The sequence below is a fragment of the Condylura cristata genome, unplaced genomic scaffold (assembly GCF_000260355.1).
Source record: "Condylura cristata isolate star-nosed mole 26May11 unplaced genomic scaffold, ConCri1.0 scaffold00011, whole genome shotgun sequence".
Classification (NCBI taxonomy): Eukaryota; Metazoa; Chordata; class Mammalia; order Eulipotyphla; family Talpidae; genus Condylura; species Condylura cristata.
Window position 1 is genome coordinate 27,844,400 of NW_004567112.1, and position 22,188 is coordinate 27,866,587.

At 48.7% G+C, this 22,188-nt stretch overlaps 1 protein-coding gene across 1 annotated transcript; it reads left to right on the plus strand.

Annotated features, from left to right (window-relative positions):
* Nucleotides 1-917: 917 nt before the first annotated feature.
* Nucleotides 918-16,158, plus strand: MMRN2 (multimerin 2). The gene is made up of 7 exons (XM_012723901.1): nt 918-1,151; nt 9,044-9,172; nt 9,259-9,365; nt 9,456-9,536; nt 10,224-10,385; nt 10,513-12,348; nt 14,949-16,158. Exons 1-7 carry the CDS (start codon nt 985-987, stop codon nt 15,332-15,334), a joined length of 2,868 nt encoding a protein of 955 aa, XP_012579355.1. The 5' UTR covers nt 918-984; the 3' UTR covers nt 15,335-16,158.
* Nucleotides 16,159-22,188: the final 6,030 nt, after the last annotated feature.

A 22,188-nucleotide genomic window follows, 5' to 3' on the forward strand; every position in this document is an offset into this window, starting at 1 on the left:
CCCTGCTGCTGCTCTTATTGATGACGATGAAATATTGATGATGCGGCGACTGGCCGGGCTGTGGGAGCCCAGCCAGCCAGGGTGGGGGTAGGGAAGGAGGGAGTGAAAGAGCGAAGGAGGACACCCTGCCCTCTCGCCTTCACCTTCCCCTGGGATGGGGCAGCAGGGCCCTTGGACCTCCGCTGACTCAAGCCTCCCCTCCTGCCCCTGCCCTCCCGGGAGGGGTCACTGGGGGCTGGAAGCACCCTTACCCATCATGGTCCCTCATTCACTCGCTGCCCTTTCCTCACAGGGGCAGCTCTGGCCAGAAGCGGTCTGGCCTCGGGCTCTGTGTCTGTACATTTGGGCAGAGAGGGCTAAGAGAGGGGAGGCGCTTTTGCTACCAGCATTCCAGATGGGGACAAGGTCAGCGACACACAGCCCAGAGTGACCAACCTCCCAGAACCACCTGTGCTGCCTGATGATGTAGGACTGGGGGATATAGAGTCAGCATCATAGATGCCCCCACCGACCAGGCTCTGTGGAGGAAGTGGGCAGGGGCACAAAAGGGTATGCCTATGCCCTGGCCTCTGGCCACACCCTTTGGGACTTCAGATAGCTCCTTTCCCAGTGTGACTGGGCTGAAGGGTCCCTGAGACTGACCCAAGACCACTTGCAGCTTCACCTCCATGCTGTGTTCTTCTGCTCCCAGGGAGCAGGTTCCCGCAGGCACTTGTATGGTGGGGCCACCTTCCTGTGTCTCCTACACCCCCAGTGTCCCTGACCAGAGTTCTCTCCAGCACAGGAACCTGCCTATGATGTCGGCTGCCTCTATGGGGACCAGGCAGTGGGGTGAGGGGCCGGACGAGGCTTACGGGGTGGGCCAGCCCAGGCCACTTCCTCTCTTTGTTGTCCTGTGCTTTCTTTTCCTTCTGAGACTTAACTTCATGACAACGTGACTGGCAGTTTCTGGAGTCACTCGCTGAGGCTGTCTGCCCAACTGCCATGATGATCCTGACGCTGTTACTTGGTCTCGGGGGACCCCTAGTTTGGGGTCTGCCTGGGGTCTGGACTCAGGTCTCAGATACCTGGTTCTCTGATCCACATGACTCTAGACAGGCTGGGGCCAGGAGGGCAGAGACTGAGGACATCAACAACGACCCCTTTCGACGGTAAGGAGGTTGAAATTCTTGTGGGAGGTTGTCATGGAAATCTGAATCTAAGTTCAGCCAGAGCAAGGCCTCTCTGGACCACATCTGTGAGATGGGCTTGTATTATCTACCTGCTGGTCAGCTGGGAGACTGAGTGAGGTGCCAGGCGCCAAACTCCCCTTCAAGTGACCGCCCCTAGGCAGTCTGGACTGGGCACCCCAGGCTAAGAGCCATATGAAGTCCCCGGCCTGACAGAGAACTGACCTGGGTGGGCAGTCCCTGGGGGACACTCTTTGCCATTGTCTACCCCGCATGGGGCATTAAGGGGATACGGTTCTGGAAGTCTTCGCTGGTGTGGCAGTGGCTCCGGCTGTTCACAGTGAGTAGGTTCTAAAAACTAAGCCCCATGGGCTAGCCCAGCTCAGCCATAGAGAGGACGGCTGCTCCTGGGGGCTGGATTCTGAGTCCTCAACCTGGCAGAGACGTGCCCTACTCTTTCTTTGTAACAAAAAGAAGTGCCTCTCCATCAAGCAAGCTATTCTTCAGTGCCTCTCTGGATGTGCACAGAACACTCCTGTTCTGACCAGGATGCCACTTTTCAGGGTTCTGTTTGTCTAGGACCAGGGGTCCTCCTGCAGGGAAGGTGTGGGCCTGAGGGTCTCTCCTCAGGATACTGTACTGTTAGAGCAGCAGGTGTCGTTTGCTGGGCCAGGCACTTTGCCACATGTTAATCCTCCGAGTAGCCACAGTTATAGAGGAGAAGCTTGAGGCTCAGAGAGGCTAAGCATCTGGCCCACAGTCACACAGCTTGGAGAGCTGCAATCAGGATGTGAGTCGAAGTCCAGAGTTTATGCTGGGTCCCTGGTGCACTCAGAGGCATCCCCGGACCCAGTATATCTGCCCCCAGCCCCCACCTCATATACCGGTTACTTGAGGGTCTCTATAAGGATTTGGAGGATAAAGGGGGCCAACTTACACACATGGAGCCTCCCACCTGGCTGTGAGGGACTGATCTCAGTGTTGGCCTAGAGAATCAATGTTTTGGGCAGTTCTGTACTGTTCTGACACTTTAAGGTGAATGTGTTTGCTGGACCCACTCCCAACAGAGCATGAGCACTGACCCTCAGAGCCGGAGGGGCTGTCTGTGTGGGGAGGGTCAGCTGGAGAAGGGCCTAGTGAGACGTGACCCCAGTTCTGCTCAGGACTGGGAAGAGAACATGACTCCTGGGGGAGAACCTTGATGTACATCTGTCTCTGATTTCAGAACCAAGACCAAAACCATTAGCTCATGCCCAGTTGGTGGGCTGCCTGCCTCATTTTGATGAAAGGGAGCATGGGGGGGTCCAAATGGAAGGGAAAGAGATAGGAGAAGCCCTTCATTCTCCCACAGCCCATGGGAAGGGGCTGTGTTCCCTCAGCTTGGGGAGAGCAGGCCTTGTCTTCATGGGCTGCCCCCCGCCCCCCACCCCGGTCCCTCTTCCATGTTTGTGGCCCCAGTGTGTGTAGCGCACCAGCAGTGTGGACAAGGCACCATGGCCCAGGAATGCCATGCAAGTGTACCAAACCCTGGATTCAGGGCTCCAGGGGGTTGCACAGCTCTCTGGGTCTCCTTCCCATAACCCCGGAAGCCGTGGTCCCCACAGGGCAAGCCCAAGTTGTGCAGGACTGCAGAGGGGCTGGTGGGAAAGGAAGGAAACCCTGACCAGCTTCCTTGGGCTGATTGCTTCCAGTGCTCCAGTGCAGGGAGAGGCGGAAACGCTACTCCAGCTCCCTCTTGCAACAGGGGAAGGGGAGGTGAAACGGGCGCGGGGCACTCAGGAAGAGCCTGGCAGACCCCTGTGCCGGGCTGCCGAGTCAGGCCTTGCTGACATGCGCTTTTCAGGCCCATTTCTGGAGCCCAGGACCAGGACAGCCACTAGACACTGACCCAGATCAGTCCCTTTCAAAGGACAAGGCCAAACAGCCCAGGTTGGTGCTTTGCAGCTGTAGTCCCATAGCCACTAGGTCCCAAGGGGCAGAAGGGCATAGCTGAGTGCTTCCTAGGGCCCTGGGGACCTCAGAGGGAGAAGGTACTTGTGTTCTCTGGCATTGGTGGGGGTGGGGAGAGCTGCATTTAGGATGTGGGCTCCACAGATCAGCTGAACTTCCTTTCCCAAGGGACTGGACTTGTGATGAGGAGAGATGAGCCCCTGGCAAGGTGCCGCTGTTCTGCACTGCTGTGACAACGCTGACAGGCCACTACAGTTCTTTCTACTTTACAAGCCCTGAGGTTCAGAGGGTGGAGAGGCTACCCAAGGCCGCACAGCTCTGAAGTGAGGGGTCCCATCTGGGCCCACACCCCTTAGCTACAGATCCGAGAAGTCCTCTGCCAGTAGGAGCAGTTTCTCCTGGCCCACATGCAGCGAGCATGGAGGATTTTTGCAGTTGGGAGCTCGGAGCCCAGAGGAGTCCCCTAGGTGGTGGAGGTCACAGGAGCAAGGTGAAGCCTAGGCTGCTTGTCTTTAGCCAGCTGCACCGCTTTCTTTTTCTTTCTTTTTTTTTTTTTCAAAGATTTATCTATTTATGCATACAAGAACTAGGGCACAGGCCAGAGGTGCAGGAGTGGCGAGAAGATTCACCAGAGACAGTGGAGAGCAGAACAAGCCTACTGACAAAGTACGCTGCTGAGGGGATCAGCGGGCAGGACAGGAGAGGTCTGCTGTGCCATGTGGGCCACCCCTCTGCTGGGGATCCAACTGGGGCTGCAGTGGCTGCGGAAGCCTCATAGTGCTGCATTTTAACCCACTGTGCCACCAGGGAGAGCTCTCCTGCACCTGTTTCTGCTCCTAAAGGCCCAGGGCCCTGGGTGTGAACAGAGACGAACCCTTGGCCTGAGTCACACTCAGAGAACCATGGCTCCAGGTGTGATGCCGAGTGGGCCTCTGGCTTCTCTGGCTTCTCTGCCAAGGTCCCTTTACCGCTCAGAGACAGAGTCCTACAGAATTCTCCACAGGTGGTCACATTCACAGCTATGTTCAGCGTCTCAGAAAGCAAGAAAGCCTAAGAAGGCACCCTTCCTCTCCAGGAAGACTTAAGGGGGCAGTGGGATTTACTGGTTGGTTAAGAGCACTTAAGTGTCCTACAGGAGCAAAAAGTAGCACATGCATAATTCAGGGCACTCCAGCTAATAGCATCTTCCCTGTGAGAGTCTCTGCTTTCACCACAGCTCCCCCAACCCCCTATCCCCAGGGAGGGGCCCAGAGTAGGAATCTTCTTTACCTTTCCAGGACTAGGGGAAGGTTTTACTCAAGGTCACCCTGAGTCTGGGGTCTTTGGGGGGGAGTCCTCCAGCAACCACTTAGCAATTCCAAGGGGCTCCACTGACTCTCTGTATGGGGCAAGGCACTAAGGGGTGGTCAAGTCCTTAATGCATAGGACCGAACCTGGCTGGTACTTGCCTCTCAACAGACCCCTGGGAGATGAGGACACCCATCATGTCTCCCCAAGAAAGGGTGTAAAGAGGGAGTAGGCCTGAGACCGAGAGGCAGTGAGAACAATGGCGTGCTTCATGCTTCACCCAGCTTGGCTGGGGGCTGGAGCGCAGAAGGCCAGCAAGAAGCTGCCAAAAGCAGGAGGAAACCAAAGCAAAGGTCAGGAATGTTCCCAGGGCTTCTGGGCCAGCAGCCTGTGCTGTGCCAAGAGTATGGGGCTGCTGAGGGAGGGGGATGGTGGGCAGAGAGAATAGCAGCCACCAAAGCCAGTGGCTTGGGCAGGTCAGGAGAGAAAGTTCCTGGGCAGGAAGGATGGGCAGCACCACTTGTGGTTCTAGGAGCTGGACGTGGAAAGTCCCAGTCACTCCCTGGCAGGCTGGACCAGACCGGATGTGCCCAGGCAGCCTCTGCAGGAGCTGAGAGCACGCACAAGGAGTGGACTTTGTGGAGAACACGTTTCTCAACCTCGATACTACTGACCTTTGGGACTGGCTAATTCTTTGTTGTTCATGGGTGTCCTTTGCTTTGTAGGGGTTTAGCAGAATCCTTGACCTCCACCCACCAGATGCCAGTGGTGCCCCCACCCCCGTCACAACTATAAATGTCTCCACAAACTGCCAGACAAATGCGGGGGAGTTCCCGCTCCTGTTTGAGAACCACTGGCATAGAAAGCGCGTTCCCCAGGGCTCAGCCTAAGCTCTAGGGTCTCCATGGCACCCAGGGCGGAGGTGGGGCTGGAGCCACAGATTTTGCGCTTGGAACAGTCTGTGCAGATAAGCATCTGGCCCCCGGCCCCAGAGTTCTGGGACAGCACTTCTACTGTCCACTGTTCCAGTGCTGAGTGAACGTTCTTTGCTTTTGTCCAGATTTTTGATGTGTCCCATCTTACCATTCACTGAACGGTTTTGTCAAGTCCTCTGACATGTTCCACTGTTCATTAGTCGGCATTAGAGATGGTCTTGATAATGAGGTATACAAGATGGATAGATCTAGATACATGAGAAACGCCTCACTGTTGTCTTCTAAAATGTTCTTACCGGTTCATCTGCATTTTTTCATCTAGATGGAAATGACTTTATCTATCTATCTGTCTATATATGTATATGTATATATTAAGTTTTATTTTGTTAATACACCCATTGACAGGAATCGAATATTCTGGACAAATCTGACTCCCCCCCCATTTTCTTTTGTAAATTAAGTTTTATTTGGAGCACAGCCACACTCATTCGTCTATTGTGACTGTTTTAGTGCTACAGTGCAGAGTTGAAACAAAGTCCACATGACCTGGAAAGCCTAGATCAGGGCCAACTTCATGGGCGCCACATTTGGTTTCATTTCTGTTGTCTTGCTTTTTTATTTTTCATTGTGTCCCACAAGTTAATTTGTCAGTCTTATGTAAAATACCTACTGTCTATCCCCAAAGAGAAACTTTGCTGACACTAGGGAGTCAAACCTTCTACAAATGTTATTGAGAAAATCAGAAGCCCCGGCTTCTAAGTAACACGCCGGTACTGCTACGTGTTGGGAAGTGGTCTTACCTGCGCTTCTGCTCTTATTCATCCTCCGTACTCCAGTTCCAATACACATGTACAAGCACAGCCACCCTTTCCAGTCATCATTCCACAATCTTGTCATTTTGAGTATTTACATTCATATGACTATGTAGGCTGCGTACAGTTGAGAGTTGAAAAAAAAAGATGAGCCCTTTTTATATTTTTCTGCACAGCTCCCTGATGTAGGACCGGAAGAGAAATGTTTTGACAACTGACTTGTAGAAATCTATTCTGTTCTCCTAACACTGATTAATAGTTGGGATGGGTATAGGGTTCCAAAAGGAAATATTTTCCTTCATTATTTTGTAGGTAATTCTCCACTGTGTTCTAGTGTTCAGTATTGCTGTTGAGAGGTTCAAGGCCATGCTAATTACTGGCACGCGTGTGTTGTTCTCTGCAAACATGTAGAATCACCTCAATTCCCAGAGCTTTAAAATTTCAGAATGACATGCTTTAATGTGAATTATTTTCAGAATATTGTTGGTAGTTCACACTTTCTTTGAATAAGAGAATTCAAGTCCTCCACTTCTGTAATATTTGATTTTTTCCATCAATAATTTCCTCCTTTTGGAAATTTTGTAGTTTGGATGTTGGTTCTTTACCATTCTGATCTTTTCCCTCTTTCCCCCCCAACTCTTTGTTTAGGGAAAATTTTAAACTTTACTGTCTTTCTTTAAAATTTCTTTTGTATTTCCACTGTCATATTTTTAATTTCCAATTTTTAGTCTCAGAATGTTTTGCACCCATTTAAAAGTAGTTTTCTGTTCTTGTTCTTTTATCAGTCTGGGAATATTAATCCCAACTCTAGGGAAGTACTCTTCTTCCTGCTTGGGGTCAGTTTTCTCTTAGTCAATTGTCTTCCATTTGCTCCTTTGACCTTCTTTTTTGATAATGCAGGTTTTCCTCAGGGGTCATCTTTGGATTTCCAGCTACTTAAGAATAGAAAGACAGAAACTGATCGGAAGCGCTGTTTGGATGGGGCATTCTAATCCATTTTGTCATAGGATGTTCTGCTGAGCTTTTTTGTAAGGGGGAACTGCTAATGTCAGTGTCTTTAGGTCTCCTCTTAAGTTCAGTCATTTTAAAAAGATTTATTTATTTATGCATACAGAACTGCGGTATAGGCCAGAGGAGCAGGGGCGGTGAGAGGATTCACTAGAGACAGAGCGGGGAGCAGAACAGGCAGATGGACGAAGTACAATGCTGGGGGGAATGGCAGGCGGGTCAGGAGAGGTCTGCTGGGCCATGTGGGTCAGTTCTGGGGCAGGGATCAAACTTGCACTGAAGCGGCTGCAGTGAGCTTTATGGTGCTGCACTTTAACCCGTTGTGTCACCAGGGGGGGACTCCAAATTCAGTCATTTTTCTAAGATGCTTTTTCACTCTGTTGCCAAGAGGGTAAAATTTGGATGCCAGACTTTTGCAAGCCAAGTGGGAAAGCATGTAGATATGGCCACTCAATCCCTCTTCAAAGCCTCCCCCAGTCCCTAGAAGTGTGATGGCTCCAGGATAGAGACCAGCTCCAGAGGATGAAACCACAACCCCCATAGCCACCCCATCACTGAGGCCTCTGAACACTGCCTTCTGTTACCTCACAGATGGTGCCATTTCTTGCCATGTCCTCCATCACCATCCATCTGGATCCTGACACCAGCACCTAAGTGCCCAGGAACCAGGGAGTTCTGTCATGTCACCTCCCTGCTTAAACCCTGCATGACTTCAGTGACTTCAGAACACAGTCCAGCTTCTCAGATGGCACGAAAAACAACAGCCCAGTTTCTTATTCCCTCCGCAGCCTCCCAACGCAGACCCTTTCCTGTCCCCACTTCAGTGGGACCGCATGCTTTTATCATAGCTTCCAAGGCTGCATCTCACTCTCTCCCCAATTATACCTCCTCCTGAAAGTCACCCCAGGTCCCAGCACTTGCCACACTCTCTGACATTGCCTGCTCTTCCTCAGACCCTGAAGAGAAGATATGAGCTCCATGTTGGCACCAAGGATGGCTGAGCTTGAGCCTAGCACCTGGCACCCAGTTTAGTGTTGAACTGAACTGGGCCATGGAGATCACTGTCACCTGCACTCTGGGAGCTGACTGTTGGGGGAAGACCCCCTGATCCATTCTATTGAGCCCACCCAGCCTGCCTTTGGGCTAGTGAGCACCCTCCCGCTCAGAGACGCATAGCAGCATATACTGTGAAGGCATTGAAGGGGGCTGCCCCCCAGGTGCTCAGGGAACTCTGCAACCCCCTGCATACCCTGTAGGGCTGTGGCGTGGGCAGTCTCTTGGGTTGCTTAAAAGGTATTTTCACAATGGCTGTAATGGGGCGCAGCCCCGCCTCCAGTGAAGATGTGAACAGTGATGCGGTAATGCCGTGGCTCTCATCACATACTCACCAATTATGTGTCAGGGTCCAGGGCTTGATACCCAGCTGCATGCGACGATGTCTGTCTGATAGATGGGTAATGGAAACACCCCAAGTTCCTTGCTCCAGGTCACACACTGTCAGAACATGTGGAGGGCTCAGCCACCTCATGGCATCGGGAGAAACAGTGAGAGCCCTTCATGGCTCTATCAGCAATTCGGCTGTGGGATTTGAGGGCAGGGTGTTCCTCAGTTTCTGTGCTGGCCTGGGGAAGGGGGGTTTTGTAGTTGATGGTGAGCAGGCAATGTTTTGGAGCTTTTGCTTGGGAGCCTGGCATTGAGGAATGAATAATGCAGAGCAGCACTCCCTGCTGAAGCTAATGGATTCCAGAATTCCTAGCAGGTGGGGCAGGGAGCTGGATGCGATCTCTCTGCACTGCTATTCCCACTTGACCTCTAGGGAGAGTTGTTGGGAACCTGAGCACAACTCAGCAGCCCTCATCTCTGGCTTGTTTTTTTTTCCTAGTAACTGGTGCCCCTACCAGAAGTCCAGGCTGGTCACCTTCATAGCTGCTTGCAAAACACAGAAATTCCTCATCAACTCACAGCAGCCGTGTCCACCGGGGGCGCCGGACTGCCAGAAAGTCAAAGTCATGTGAGTAGGGTGGGGCAGGGCGGGCCCCTGGTCCAGGCCCTGCATTGGCTCACATTGGAGTTGCTGAGCTGGCCCTCTTCCCCTAGGTACCGCATGGCCCACAAGCCAGTGTACCAGATCAAGCAGAAGGTGCTGGCCTCTGTGGCCTGGAGGTGCTGCCCAGGCTTTGCAGGCCCTGACTGCCAGCATCACGGTAGGGCTCCCCGTGGCCCCCTGCCTCTGTGACCTCTGACCCTAGGTGTCATGAGCTCTGGTGTCAATATTCCATGCCTCTTCTCTACAGATCCCATGGCAATCCCTGAGCCTCCAGATCCAGGTGATGGCCATCAGGAGCCTTGGGATAGGCCAGTCAGCCTTGAACCTGGTATGTTCCTTTCCCAGGAGATGCAGAAGGGGCAGGCAGGTGGAAAGCACCCATGCACCCAGGCGCTTTCTCCTCAGAAGCGGTGTCATTTCAGGAAAACTTTGCCTCCAGAATCAGCACAGATGCCTCTGTGACCCCTACATTTATTTTCTCAACTCTACAACAAGGAGAGTCCTTAGTAACCTGCCTGCTGGCTAAGCAGATGCACCCTTTTCCTTGATCCACTTTCTGGAAAGGACACTTTCTTTGGCACTTCTTTCCCCCAGAAATGCACAAGCTCTAGGACCTGGCAGAAGCATCCCCACACCCTGCTAACCAGTACCAGGAAGTCAAGCTGTTCCTGGTGTCAAGGCAGTACAGGAGAACCACCAAGACACCATTAGTAGAGCCTTTCATGGCTGACTTCAATGCTGGGATAGTGAATGAGTTTCACCATCCTATCTATTAACAATGGAAGCCTAGAATGATCTTTAGAGGCCATGCACATGGAGCTAAGGGAGAAAATGTGCCATGATTGATTATTCATGTCTGCTGTGGGTATAGGGGGCAGGATGAAGGTTCATTTGTCTTGCATTTTCCCTTCTGAGAGTAAAGGTTTCTTAGCTCCTCCAAATTCTCCTCCCTATCTCATGACATACCCAGTCCTGGAGAGTTAGCCCTTGAAGCTTCTCTCTCATGTATACCCAGGCCAGCTAGCCACAGGGATCAGCAGCAGCGCTTTGGGAGACCTTCAAAATGATGTTCACCAAGTGGCAGATAACCCCGCAGGCCTGTGGGAGGCCCTACCAAGCAATCTCACAGCTACAACGGCTGAGGCCAACCAGACTGAGGCCAATTGGACGGAGTCTGGTGAGTGGCAGGTGGAAGGGCTGAGGGGAGGAGTGGGAAGGGAGGTAAGAAGGCCCAGACCTCTGAAGTTCCCTCTTCTAGTCCCCACCCCTCCCCAGGACCATGTAAACACGTGTGTCTGCTGCAGGGCTTCCTGGCAGATCCTCGGAAGTGCTGCTGCTCCACATGGATGCCTTCCTACAAGGCCACTTCAACCCCATTTGGAGGAGCTTCAATCAAAGCCTGCACACTCTCTCCCAGGCCATACGAAACCTCTCTCTTGATATGGAGGCCAACCAACAGGCCCTCAAGAGGGTCCAAGAGAGTGCTGTGGTCAGGTCTGACTTCCAGGAGCTCGGTGCCAAATTTGAGTCCAAGGTCCAGGAGAACGTCCAGAAAGTGAGCCAGATGCAGGAGGACATGGAGGACCGCCTGCATGCCCAGCAGCTTTCTCTGCAGCTCTCCCTCTCTGAGGTCCAGGCCAATGTGGACACGAAGTTGAAGAAGCTCCTTAAGGCCCAGGAATCCCTGGGGGTCAATGGCAGCTTGCTGGTGGCTTCCGCAGGAGCAGCAGCCAGGCCAGAGCCAGAAAGCTTGCAGGCCAGACTGGGTCAGCTGCAGAGGAATCTCTCGGCTCTGCATGTGGCCACTGGCCACAGGGAAGAGGAGTTACAGAGCACCCTGGCAGACATGAGGGAGACTCTGGCCCAGCATGGGGGTGAGATCAAGGAGCTGTATTCCGAATCTGATGAGACCTTTGATCAGATCACCAAGGTGGAGCATTTGGTGAAGGAGCTGCAGGTGAATCACACTGCGCTGAGAGAGCTGCGGGTGATCCTGATGGAGAAGTCACTCATCATGGAGGAGAATAAGGAAGAGATGGAGCGGCAGCTCCTGGAGCTTAACCTCACCCTCCAGCACCTGCAGGGCGGCCACGCCGACCTCATCAAATATGTCAAAGACTGCAACTGCCAGAAGCTCTACTTCGATCTGGATGTCATCAGGGAGGGCCAGAGAGACCACACGCGGGCCCTGGAGGAGACCCAGGTGAGTCTGGACGAACGGCGCCAGCAGGACGGCTCTTCCCTGCAGGCCCTGAGCAGCGCCGTGGACGCTCTGTCGCTGGCCGTGGAGTCGCAAAAGGCAGAAGGTGAGCGGGCCCGGGATGACTCGTCGCGGCTCCGGAGCCAGCTGCGGGCCCTGGGCAGCGAGGTCAACACGCTGAAGGCCGCTGAAGCCAAGTTCCGCGGCGAGATCCAACAGCTCCACAGCTCCTTTGCCGCCCTGCTGGAGGACGCGCTGCGGCACGAGGCCGTGCTGACCGCCCTCTTTGGGGAGGAGGTGATGGAGAAGATGTCAGAGGAGGAGACCCCCCCTTTGCCCCTGCGCTATGAGCAGATCCGCGTGGCTCTGCAGGACGCTGCCAGCGGGCTGCAGGAGCAGGCGCAGGGCTGGGATGCCCTGGCCACCCGGGTGACGACCCTGGAGCAGGCCATGGTGGATAGCGGGCAGGGCAGGGCGGGAGGCCAAGTGCAGTCCCCATTGCAGGCAGAGCACCTGGAGCCCAGCCACGATGCCTCGGGAGAGGAGGCCGGTGGAATGGACCTGGCCTGGCTGGCGCAGGAGCTCCAGCGCCTGAGCTCAGACGTCAAGCAAGTAGGGCAGTGCTGTGAGGTCTCCTGGGCCACTTCTCTCAACAGCTCCCTCGAGGGCCTCCGTGGAGCTCTGGCCATCACTGAGCTCGACTTAGAGCACCACCAGAAGCTTTTCCACAGCCTCTTTGGGAACTTCCAAGGGCTTTTGGCAGCAAATGTCAGCCTGGATCTGGGAAAGCTGCAGGCCATGCTGAACAGGAAAGGAAAGAAGAAGCAGAAAGATCTGGAAGCTCCCAGGAGGAGGGACAGGAAGCAAGTGGAGACTTTGGCAGATGCACATGTTGGCCAGCCAGTCATGGGTGCCCTGGGAGCTGAGCCCAGGGAGGCAGGTGAGTTCCTGGACCCAGAGAGACTAGGTGAATCTAGGACAGGGTTGTCTATAAGCACCTCTTTTGCAACAGAGAAGGCTAGTGAGAGAGTGTGTGCGCACAGGTATTGATGTTACCTGAGAGGGGCAGCACACCAGGGGAAGCGAATGCAGGAAGAGCTCTGGGCACCAGAAGGGGGGAACCACCTTGCACAGCTGACCTGCCTTGCTGCTCAGGACCTGAAACAGGCCCCCTGTATCCCCCTTTTTGGGCTTTGTCATGTTGAATCATCACATCCACTCAACAATGTATTGTTGCCACCTGACCCTGGAAACAGCATCAGTCCAGAGTCGCCCTGACCCTGGCCTGGCTGTCTCTAGGGCATGGCTCCTCCCCTGTAACAGGCTCTAGATGACTGGTCCCTGCAAGGTCCCAGGGCCCTGGGCTGGGGAAACTGGCCTGGCCGACACAGTGCGCAGTCAACCTCCTTAGCCGCTCCCTGCATGCGGCCTACAGTGACTCTCCTGCCAGAGAGGCTGGTGCTGGTGCCCAAGGGCCAAGCCCACGGCCGCCATCTGGGTTGTCTGTACCCTGTGTAGCCTGGCATGTGGAAAGCTCAAGGTCTTCCTCCTGCTGACCCTCCTTGATGGCCACAGAGGCCTGTATCTTCCTAAGAGTAGAGCGAGCCTGAGCTCTAAAATACCGCTGACTCATCTCAGTTTCTCCTTTTGTAAAACGGGAGAATCACCACCTGTGTCACAGGGCTATTGTGATGGGTAAGAGAAATTTACCAGATGTCTATCATTTTCTTGACATTTTGTAGAAACCAGTCAACATTTTCCATTCCCCAGAATATTCAGGGTGGAGGCTTTATCTGCCTACACTAATTGTTCCATCATTTTTCTCCCTATGAGTGGTGTAAGGTCTCAACATGCTAATGCATTTAGAATTTTCTGGCGCTTATCACTGAGATATTTTGTAATTTCTAAAATAATGTTTCCTCATCAAAATAAAAATTAAAAATCACCCTTATCTTGCAGGGAGACTAGAGGGCTTGCATTTGTGCCCTTCAGGCAAGCCCATTCTGAGCCCGCCTGTTAGCAAGTCAGTGAATCACAGCCTCCCACCTGAAAGGTCCACTGCCACTGAGTGGGGTCTCCTTCAGAGCCCTGCTCCATCGCGCAAGCAGGAGGCGCAGTGGAGAGGGAGCCCCGCAACGGCAGGGGGCGCGCTCGGCCAGCCTGCCTTTGGCTGGGCCGGCGCCCCCCCTGCTGGGAGCCGGGGGAACTGCAGAGCGAGCCGCTGACCTGCGTCGTTGACAGGGCCGCTGTTCTGAAATCTCCAATCATTCTCAGAAAATCTTCGGGAACTAGAGAAAAACAGCCTTTTCTTCCATTCACTGGGCTATTCCTGGACTGGAGGCCGAAAGAGCTGGCTCGCTAGTCCCAGCACATGTCACTAGCTGCTGTGCACATTGCTCCTCCTTGAAGGCTTTGTTTTTACTCCTTGAGAAATGCAGTTTGGGCTCAACTCCACGCTCTTTGAGGGTACGCGAGGACCACGACCTTGTCCGTGCCAAGGCCAGTGTCACGGCTGGGCCCCAGTCGGTATGGCCCATGTCGGGGCCAGTCCTCCCCTCCCTGACTCTTAGCTAGGCAGCCCAGTGGGCTGACTCCCGCCTCACTGTACATTCAAGGCCACCATTCCCCCCCAGAGCACTTTCCTCCAGTTGCTTGCGGTGGGCAGGGGGTTGCACGCCCACATTCTTTCTTACCTCCTAGGGTTGGCTAAAGCACTCATCAGGTGAGAACACCAGAAAGTAGGGGACCCAAGGGCAGCTCCCTGTTGGGTAGTTTATTAGTGTGCCATTTTTGCCCCTTCCTGAGCCGCAGCTTCCCTATCTGTACTCCAGAGCGCTGAAGCATTCTGAAAACATTAAGATGACAGGCATAAAGAGACTTCCCCGGCCCCACTCCTCTTTCCTCTGAAGGGTGAGGGCAAGGCTCCAGGTGTTTGCTTTTCTCCTCCCTCCATTGCTCTGTAAACAACTCCAGTGTTATATTATCTCCTCCAGGTGCCGGTCACATTTTCTCTTTTCTCTGGGTATCTAAAGATTCCTAGCAGGCAGCAGTGGTCTGGGAGTCAAGAGAACTGCCTTCCCTCCCCAGACGGCCACTGGGGCAACCAGTTAGGCACCCGATCTTAGTTGGATCAGTTCCTGGAAACCAAGCTGAGGAGGATGGCAACAAAAGCCAAGCAGCCCTCCTGTGCACTGGGATTTGTTTGTTTATTCCCCAGCAATATTATAAGAAAACAAGTGCCTTATACTGTAACACTCTCCCTCGAGGGTATTGGAAAGAAAAAGGATGAAACAAAAAATTACTTTACTAAATGTGCCCCAGAAGAGACAATACACTGTATTTATCTTCCTTTCTCACAATTAGTGCAATACTGACCTTTAGCTAGGTAGTTCCCCTCCCTGAGATACATTGTCATTGGAAATATCCAGGTTACTATGACAGACACCTATTTCTAAGTGAGTAAGGTGAGAAGGCAGGTCTCAGGGCTTCAACTCCCATCCAAAGAAGGATGTCACTCAGCAGTTCCCCCTTGTGTTCCAGGCACCCCCGTGGTCTTCTATGCCAGCTTTTCAGAAGGGACAACTGCCCCGCAGACGGTGAAGTTCAGCACTACTCACACCAACATTGGCAGCAGCTACTTTCCCCAACAGGGGTACTTCCAAGCCCCTGAGCGTGGGGTCTACCTGTTTGCAGTAAGCATTGAATTTGGCCCAGGGCCGGGCACCGGGCAGTTGGTGCTTGGAGGTCACCACCGGACCTCAGTCTCTACCACCGAGGGGCAGAAGAGTGGAAGCACAGTGACCACCTTTGCCATGGCTGAGCTGCAAAAGGGTGAGAGAGTGTGGTTTGAGTTAACCCAGGGATCAGTAATAAAGAGAAGCCCACCAGGCACTACATTTGGGGGCCTCCTGATATTCAAGACCTGAACATTGGACACAGCTCTGCCATGACTTCGGGGACTCACCTATCTTTCCTGGGCCTGGGGTTCTGGCCAGGCTTGGGCTGGGGTCCATCCAGGGGTCTACCTCTTTCCTGGACTTCTGCATGGACAGCGTGGCTGGCTTGGCCTTCCTCTATTCGCACTGGGTTTGGATATTTCTTAAGAACCAGAGGACTAGAGGGCTCCTCCTGGGCAGGGTCTGCCTGGCACCCGTGAAGCTGGGCCCATGTGCCTTTGAGACAGCAAGGCTGGCCTCCAGCCCTTTGGCACACCCTTTGTTCAGCTTTTTTGGTTTTGCTCCTCCTATGGTTGGAAAAGTCCTTAGAACATTTGAAACCGTTCTCCTTCCTGTTTCCTAATCTTATGATACAAAGAAACTTCTTCCCAAGAAGCTATATATAGAGGTGAGATCTTGGACAATATGGACCCAGCCTCCAGCCACTGCAGAGCAGCAGAAGACCAACCTGTTAAGTGTCTTTCCCTCAAAAATGGCAACAAAGGCAAAGAGAGCTAACCACAGGAAACAAAACTAGTATCTTTTATAACATCAGTCCTTCCGTGAACTTATTTATCTGTGATTTTAATTTCACTTTGCTTTCTCCTTTCCTCATGCAGGGTAAAAGCCCAGACATGCCAGCCATGAGCTAAAATGTATATAGCCTTCACCTTCTTTACTTCCTCTAATAGCTTACCACCACCCTCAATGTTAGTATCTCAACCAGGAGGGGAGCTGAAAGAGGATATAAAGGAAAACTGTCAGAAAAATCTCCCTAAATGATGAAGAACATTAGAATAAAGTGATGCCCTTCACATCTCTGCCTGGTTTACTTACAGAGAATGAAAAGGTTTGTTGAAGTAGGTAGAAATATGGGACAGAATCAAACTACTTGGAATAAATGTGATGTTGGTAATTCTATTCCTTATTTAACTTACAATTTCAGTTAATTGTAAAACATTCATAAAACATTCAGAGGCCACCATAATAGGCAATCACATTAATACTGAACTAGATATTACTACTCAGATTTATGATTATGGCCTACAATAACAATATATGCATTTTTTTAAAATTACATATTCTAGAGTAAAGAGGTATGAGATGTCAATCATTTAACCCTTGGGGTTAACAAGGTTCCCAGCCCTTCTCATTGTATCCCAGGGGTCATTAATTGAAGTAATAACCCCTCAGGACTTCCCACTGAGCTTTGTGTACTCAGTGTGCTGCAGTGTCAAAGAGGAACAGTGTCCCAGGTCACTCTGCCACTGACGGTTTAACTTTGAATTCTTTTCACTTGGAGTATAAGGTGGTTAGTCTAATGGCTCTCATCCTGGTACTTCATTATGTTGACCACACTTGCAAAACTCACCTTGTGCTCTTCCCCTTTTCCAAGTGCTCTAGGGCAGTGCAGCTCAGATACCAAGATCAGTCCTGACTCAAGGCACAATTAATTGTCTGTGTCATCCCTCATCAAAGATTGGAAAGCCAGCACCAGATCATCCTTGCTGCTACAAAGACAACACTGTCCTCTTTCATCTCAATTCTGCTCTCATAGTATGCTAAGTGGAAACACCAGGGCGGGTCTTCTCAGATTTTCATTTAGAATTCATTGTACATAATTGGCAGAGTTGACCTCCATAAAGAGTACAGATCTGCCAGTCCTCCTGTGTGATACTCAAGAGGAGTTTATGAAAGTGCTAACAGGTAAATTCTGCCAGCAGCTTGAGTAGATCATACCAGGAAAGTCTCTAGGATGAAAACTGGAGAAACAATGGCCTTTTACCTAGACTGTTTCTCATGCAAATTGCACAAACCATAGAATCAACTTTAAGGGCATATTTTGCTGCTTAAACATTTCTAAAATTAGGATTCCAGATCAACATGAAATCTAAAATTTAATGTTAGATTTATCTCGACTGAGGCATCTAGTATCTCTGGGTAGAAATTCTTTTGGTACTCTGCATATAGATTCCCCCGTGATCCAGGTCAATGTAAAAATTCCCTCCAATTGTGGCATCCAAAATATGAAAATGGATCAAGCATACAATGGTATTATACCACCGTAAAACTGGTTGGAAAATATAAATTGTTCAAAAATAATGAAAAAAAAAAAAGATATCTAAACACAAATCAGGGAATTTTAGTGAATAAATCCTGAAAAATAGAGATCAAGTGTGAAATGAAACAGTAACAGGAAATCACGACCCACACATCTGGGACTGTTAAGAGATATGGGAGTGTTTCCAGAGAAGCCCCTCATAAGTGGGTGGGAAGGGGCAGCTGGAGTACCAGGCAGTCAGCTGCAGTGGCCTGTCTCGAGCTAGAGCAGTCCGTGTCCTCCCCCCAGCCTCCACAGTTAACAGGGTAGCTAGCTACCAACTGTCTGGACACAGGATGCTCCCACAACCCAGACCTGTGACAGCTTACTGAAACCAATTCCCACTGGAGTTAATCCAGAGACTTGTCTCCATAAACCACAGCAGTGTCAAAATACCTCCAACCTTTATTCTTATGGAAGAACACCATGAAGAGGACCTATGCACATAAAAAGTTTCTTAGAACTCTTCTCAGGCTCTGGAGTTCCTCCAGTAAACCTCTCAAAAAACTCCTCTTCTAGCTGTAGCTGGAACACCATTCCCCATTCAGAAAGTTTCCTTGAACCTGGCCTGACGATGACAAAACTTTTGGGGCAGGGCAGAGGAGGTAAACAGAGTAGGGGAGGTGCAAATGCCCTGAGTAGGTAAGGATTACCTTTCAAATTTGCTCAAACAGCTATTGTCTTACCACTCCCTGATAAAAACAGGAAATTGAGGAACAGAACCAAACTGGGATTCACTAATACAAAGATGAGTAACTAGGCCCAACTGCCAAAATACCCATGGAAAATTATAATCATGAAATGCCCAAAGATCCAAAAATGCACAAGTGAAAATTCTGAAATGTTAATTACTAGAAACAATAGACAATTGGAAATTTATCTTGATTATGTGTCACCTACACCCTCATTTCTATACCGCCTCTCCCTACCTCCCCCCCCCCCACACACACACATAAAGTACCAGAGAGCCTAGGAAAAATGATTGACTCCATGACTGGGCAAGGAAAACACCAGAAAAAGCTGCAACATGTTGGTGTGTCAAGTAGTAGTAAGTGCTCAAAAACTGAAAGCTATGTGCTAACAAGACTCAGGGGTTAGTTTGATGAACTCCTAGTCACCAAGACTATGTTGATCTGAGCATCAAGATAAATAATCATCTATTACTCATTAAAGATATATATTTTAGTAACTCCAATCCAGAAAAAGTAAAAGGAAGGAAGGAAATATAGAAATAACCCAGAAAAATTTCCCAGGCCCAAGGAAGTATTAACAGGACACGGTAACAATAAGCGACAGAGGGCAAGGTTAATTGTCAAAATATCCACACACACAAAATATGTTCAGCTACAAAGGACTGAGGAAAACACGTCAGCCATCTGACAGGCAACATGTTCAACTGCCTAAGAAAAGGCATCAGAGGGCACAACAAATTTACATACAAATGAAAACAGCCCCAACAGATGGTGAGGCTGAGTACCGGAAAATGATATGCTACATAATACAGCTATTTCCAGGCTTTCCATTCTCAAAGTTCCAACTTTTCAAAAAGTAAATTCTGTAGTAGGAACACCATAGGTCAGATCACAGGACAAGAAAACATATACTGTGCAAAAAGAGAGAAAAAATTTGGAGAAATTACCTGTACAGGTAGTGACATGCACATTGATACACTGTGGGTAGGAGAGTAAGTAAAAAATGGCTCTAGGTAGTATATTAGGCAATATTTGCCAAAACTTCAACTTAAAAAAAAAAAAGCAAAACCCTCAATCTTTTAAAGCTTTATATCCACTAGTCCCATTTGTAAGAATAGAATCTAAGAAAATAAAATAGAAAGCTATGTGGAAGGATGTTCGATACATTATGCTTTCTTAAACAATGGAAATAACACAGATATTCAGTGGGCAATAACAAAAATAAAATATTCCATCTACTTGCTGGAAAATTATGTAGTTTGTTTTAAAATTATGTTTTCAATGGATACATGACATGCTATGATCTTAATATTGTAAAATAAAAATGCAGAGATGACTGAAAAGCAATATTCATATGTAAATAGTGGTACCATGTGGCAATAAAATTTTAAGTGATTTTTATTTCTATCTTTATTTTCTCCAATGTTTTCCAAAACTTCTGTCATGAGAACAAATGTTTTGTTCTTTTTTCAAAGAAAAAAAAAAAAAAAACTAGGTCTAGAGTTTCTCTAAACTGAGGAAATGAGTGAGTGGGTGGCTACTTACCGGCTCCATTCTTCATATGGGGTTTCTAACCGCTGAAATGCCCATCTCAAGGTCACAGATATGTACATTAGCTTATCTGTTATAAAATTTCACCAGACATGTGACTTTGGGTACATAATGCATTTAAGTAGAATATCACAAAACACGTCACTAAAGTATACTAAAATAAGGTTATTTACTTAAAAATGATACACTGGATATAATCTATATATAGAACAAAGCAATTAATGGTAAACTTAAGGCACCTTTTAAACCAGATGCTGTACAAAATACATTTATAGTGTGTTACATATCAAAGATGAATCTATATTTTGGTGTTTTACAATTGCGTAATAAAACTGTTTTTTAAACCTTCTTTCAATGTCTATGTACATGTTCCCTAACTAAGATATAATGACATTTTTATTTTATACAATATTTACTATGATTTAGTTTTTAAGTGGACGAGGACAAAGATCACTAAAAAGACTTAAATAACTCATTGAAAGCATAGTACAAAGCACAAGCTAAAATTACAGTAATATATTTCATCCTTTGCAAAAGCAGTATTCACATACTTTCCTTATGGGGAACCATTACATGTGGCTTCATCAGATGCTGCTCTACAAGTAGTTTTTATGAACTTGTCTGCTCCCTGCAGTTTCCACTCCGGCTGGTGTGACAGCACTGAGGCAAGAAGATGGACTGCTGCACTGCTGTGTTAATGTCTGACTCAAGGAACATTACCACTTTTAAGCAATGTAAGAGTTGCAATCATTAAAAAATAAAAATTATTAGTTCTGCTGTTGAAATTATTTCAGACATTTAGAAACACTGCAGTGTGTACAAAAAATACAAGTGATTTAATTTATAAACTCTTCCCTAGGAGAAATTATTCAATATCAAATTTGCTCTTGGACCAACTTAGAGATGCCCAATTCTTTAAAAAATAACCTTGCATTTTTGTTGTAAATAGAAACAAAGTGGGCCCTCCCCGGTGGCACAGCAGGTTAAAGCAGAGCACTAAGAAGCTAAAGCCACTTCAGCATGAGCTTGATCCCCGCCCCAGAGGTGACCCACATGGCGCGGCAGACCTCTCCTGACCCGCCTGCTGCTCCCCTCAGCAGTGTACTTCATCAGTCGGCCTGTTCTGCTCCCCATTCGTCTCTGGTGTATCCTCTCACCATTCCTGCACCTCTGACTTGTACCCCGGCTCTCTATGCATCAATCAATAAATCTTAAAAAAAAAAAAAAAAAAGCAAAGCACTGGGGGACAAAAAGTATTCTAATTTTTTTTTTTGAGTGAATGAATACATAAAAAATCTGGCACATTTAGGAAAACAATTTGCAAAACCTACAGCTCACTTTCTAAGTTGAAACACCCTGGACATTGGAAAAGTGAACTAATCTGTATCTTTTGTGAAAATACAGAGAAATTAGACTCAAATTTTATATTTCAGAAACTCATTTAGTTAGAAAGTACAGGAAAAGCTTAAACTCAAAGAACCCCATTTTAGTGTGCCTTTAATTCTAGAGATATTTACTAGTATGAAAAGGATTCCTATATATTTTCTTTGATGGTTAGCTCTGCAGTTTACATTAAGGTATCTTTTTGGTTTTTATTTGTTTACATGTTTTAATTAGGGATGACTGACAGAAGTCACAGATTTTCGAACTATTAAGTGATCAGTAGGACTAAATATTAGTGTCTAGAGTTTTATGAATCATTGACTATGGTTCTACATGAAACAGCCTCTTTAAGTACTGTATAAACTGAACAATTTTAGTGTGTTAGTGAGGAGGAGAGTAGAAAACAAGTCGCATGCAGCTTTTTAGGACGTTAGCATTGCATCTACATGGCAGCATTTGTCTTTTATGGAACATATTTTGCCACAAACTAGGATAACTATTTTTTTTGAAAACTAGTATTATTATTTTCAAAAAACTAGTATTATTAAACTAGTTTCCAAGGTTTGTTCTTGATATCACATTCAATAGATCACTTTAATTGAAAAACATTACATTGGCCTATATATACTAGCTGTAATCTGTTGTTTCCACATACTATTTTAACATTGCTAAGAACTGTGTTTGTCTTTCCTTACATAGTTTATTATTAAGATGACAAATGATTTTCAAGAGTTAATCAAATAAAAAAATAAATAAGGGTTAACCTTAGTCTACACAGATCAAAACTCCAATTAGAGTTCTTAAATCACATGGTAATTTAGATTAAAATACCCACATTCCTCAGTACAGAAATGGGGAAAACATACTGAAAAAGCAAATTAGTTGGTACTACCAATATGTAAATTTACCTTAAAAAAAAAAAAAGATTTATTCATGCATACAAGAACTGTGGTACAGGTCAGAGGTGGGTGTGTGTGTGAAAGGATTCACCAGAGATAGAGTAGGGAGCAGAACAAGTACACTGCTGAGGGGAGTAGCGGGCGGGGCAAAGCCGGCAGGGTAGGAGAGGTCTGCCATGCCATGTGGGCCACCTTCTTGGCTGGGGAAGGGATCGAACT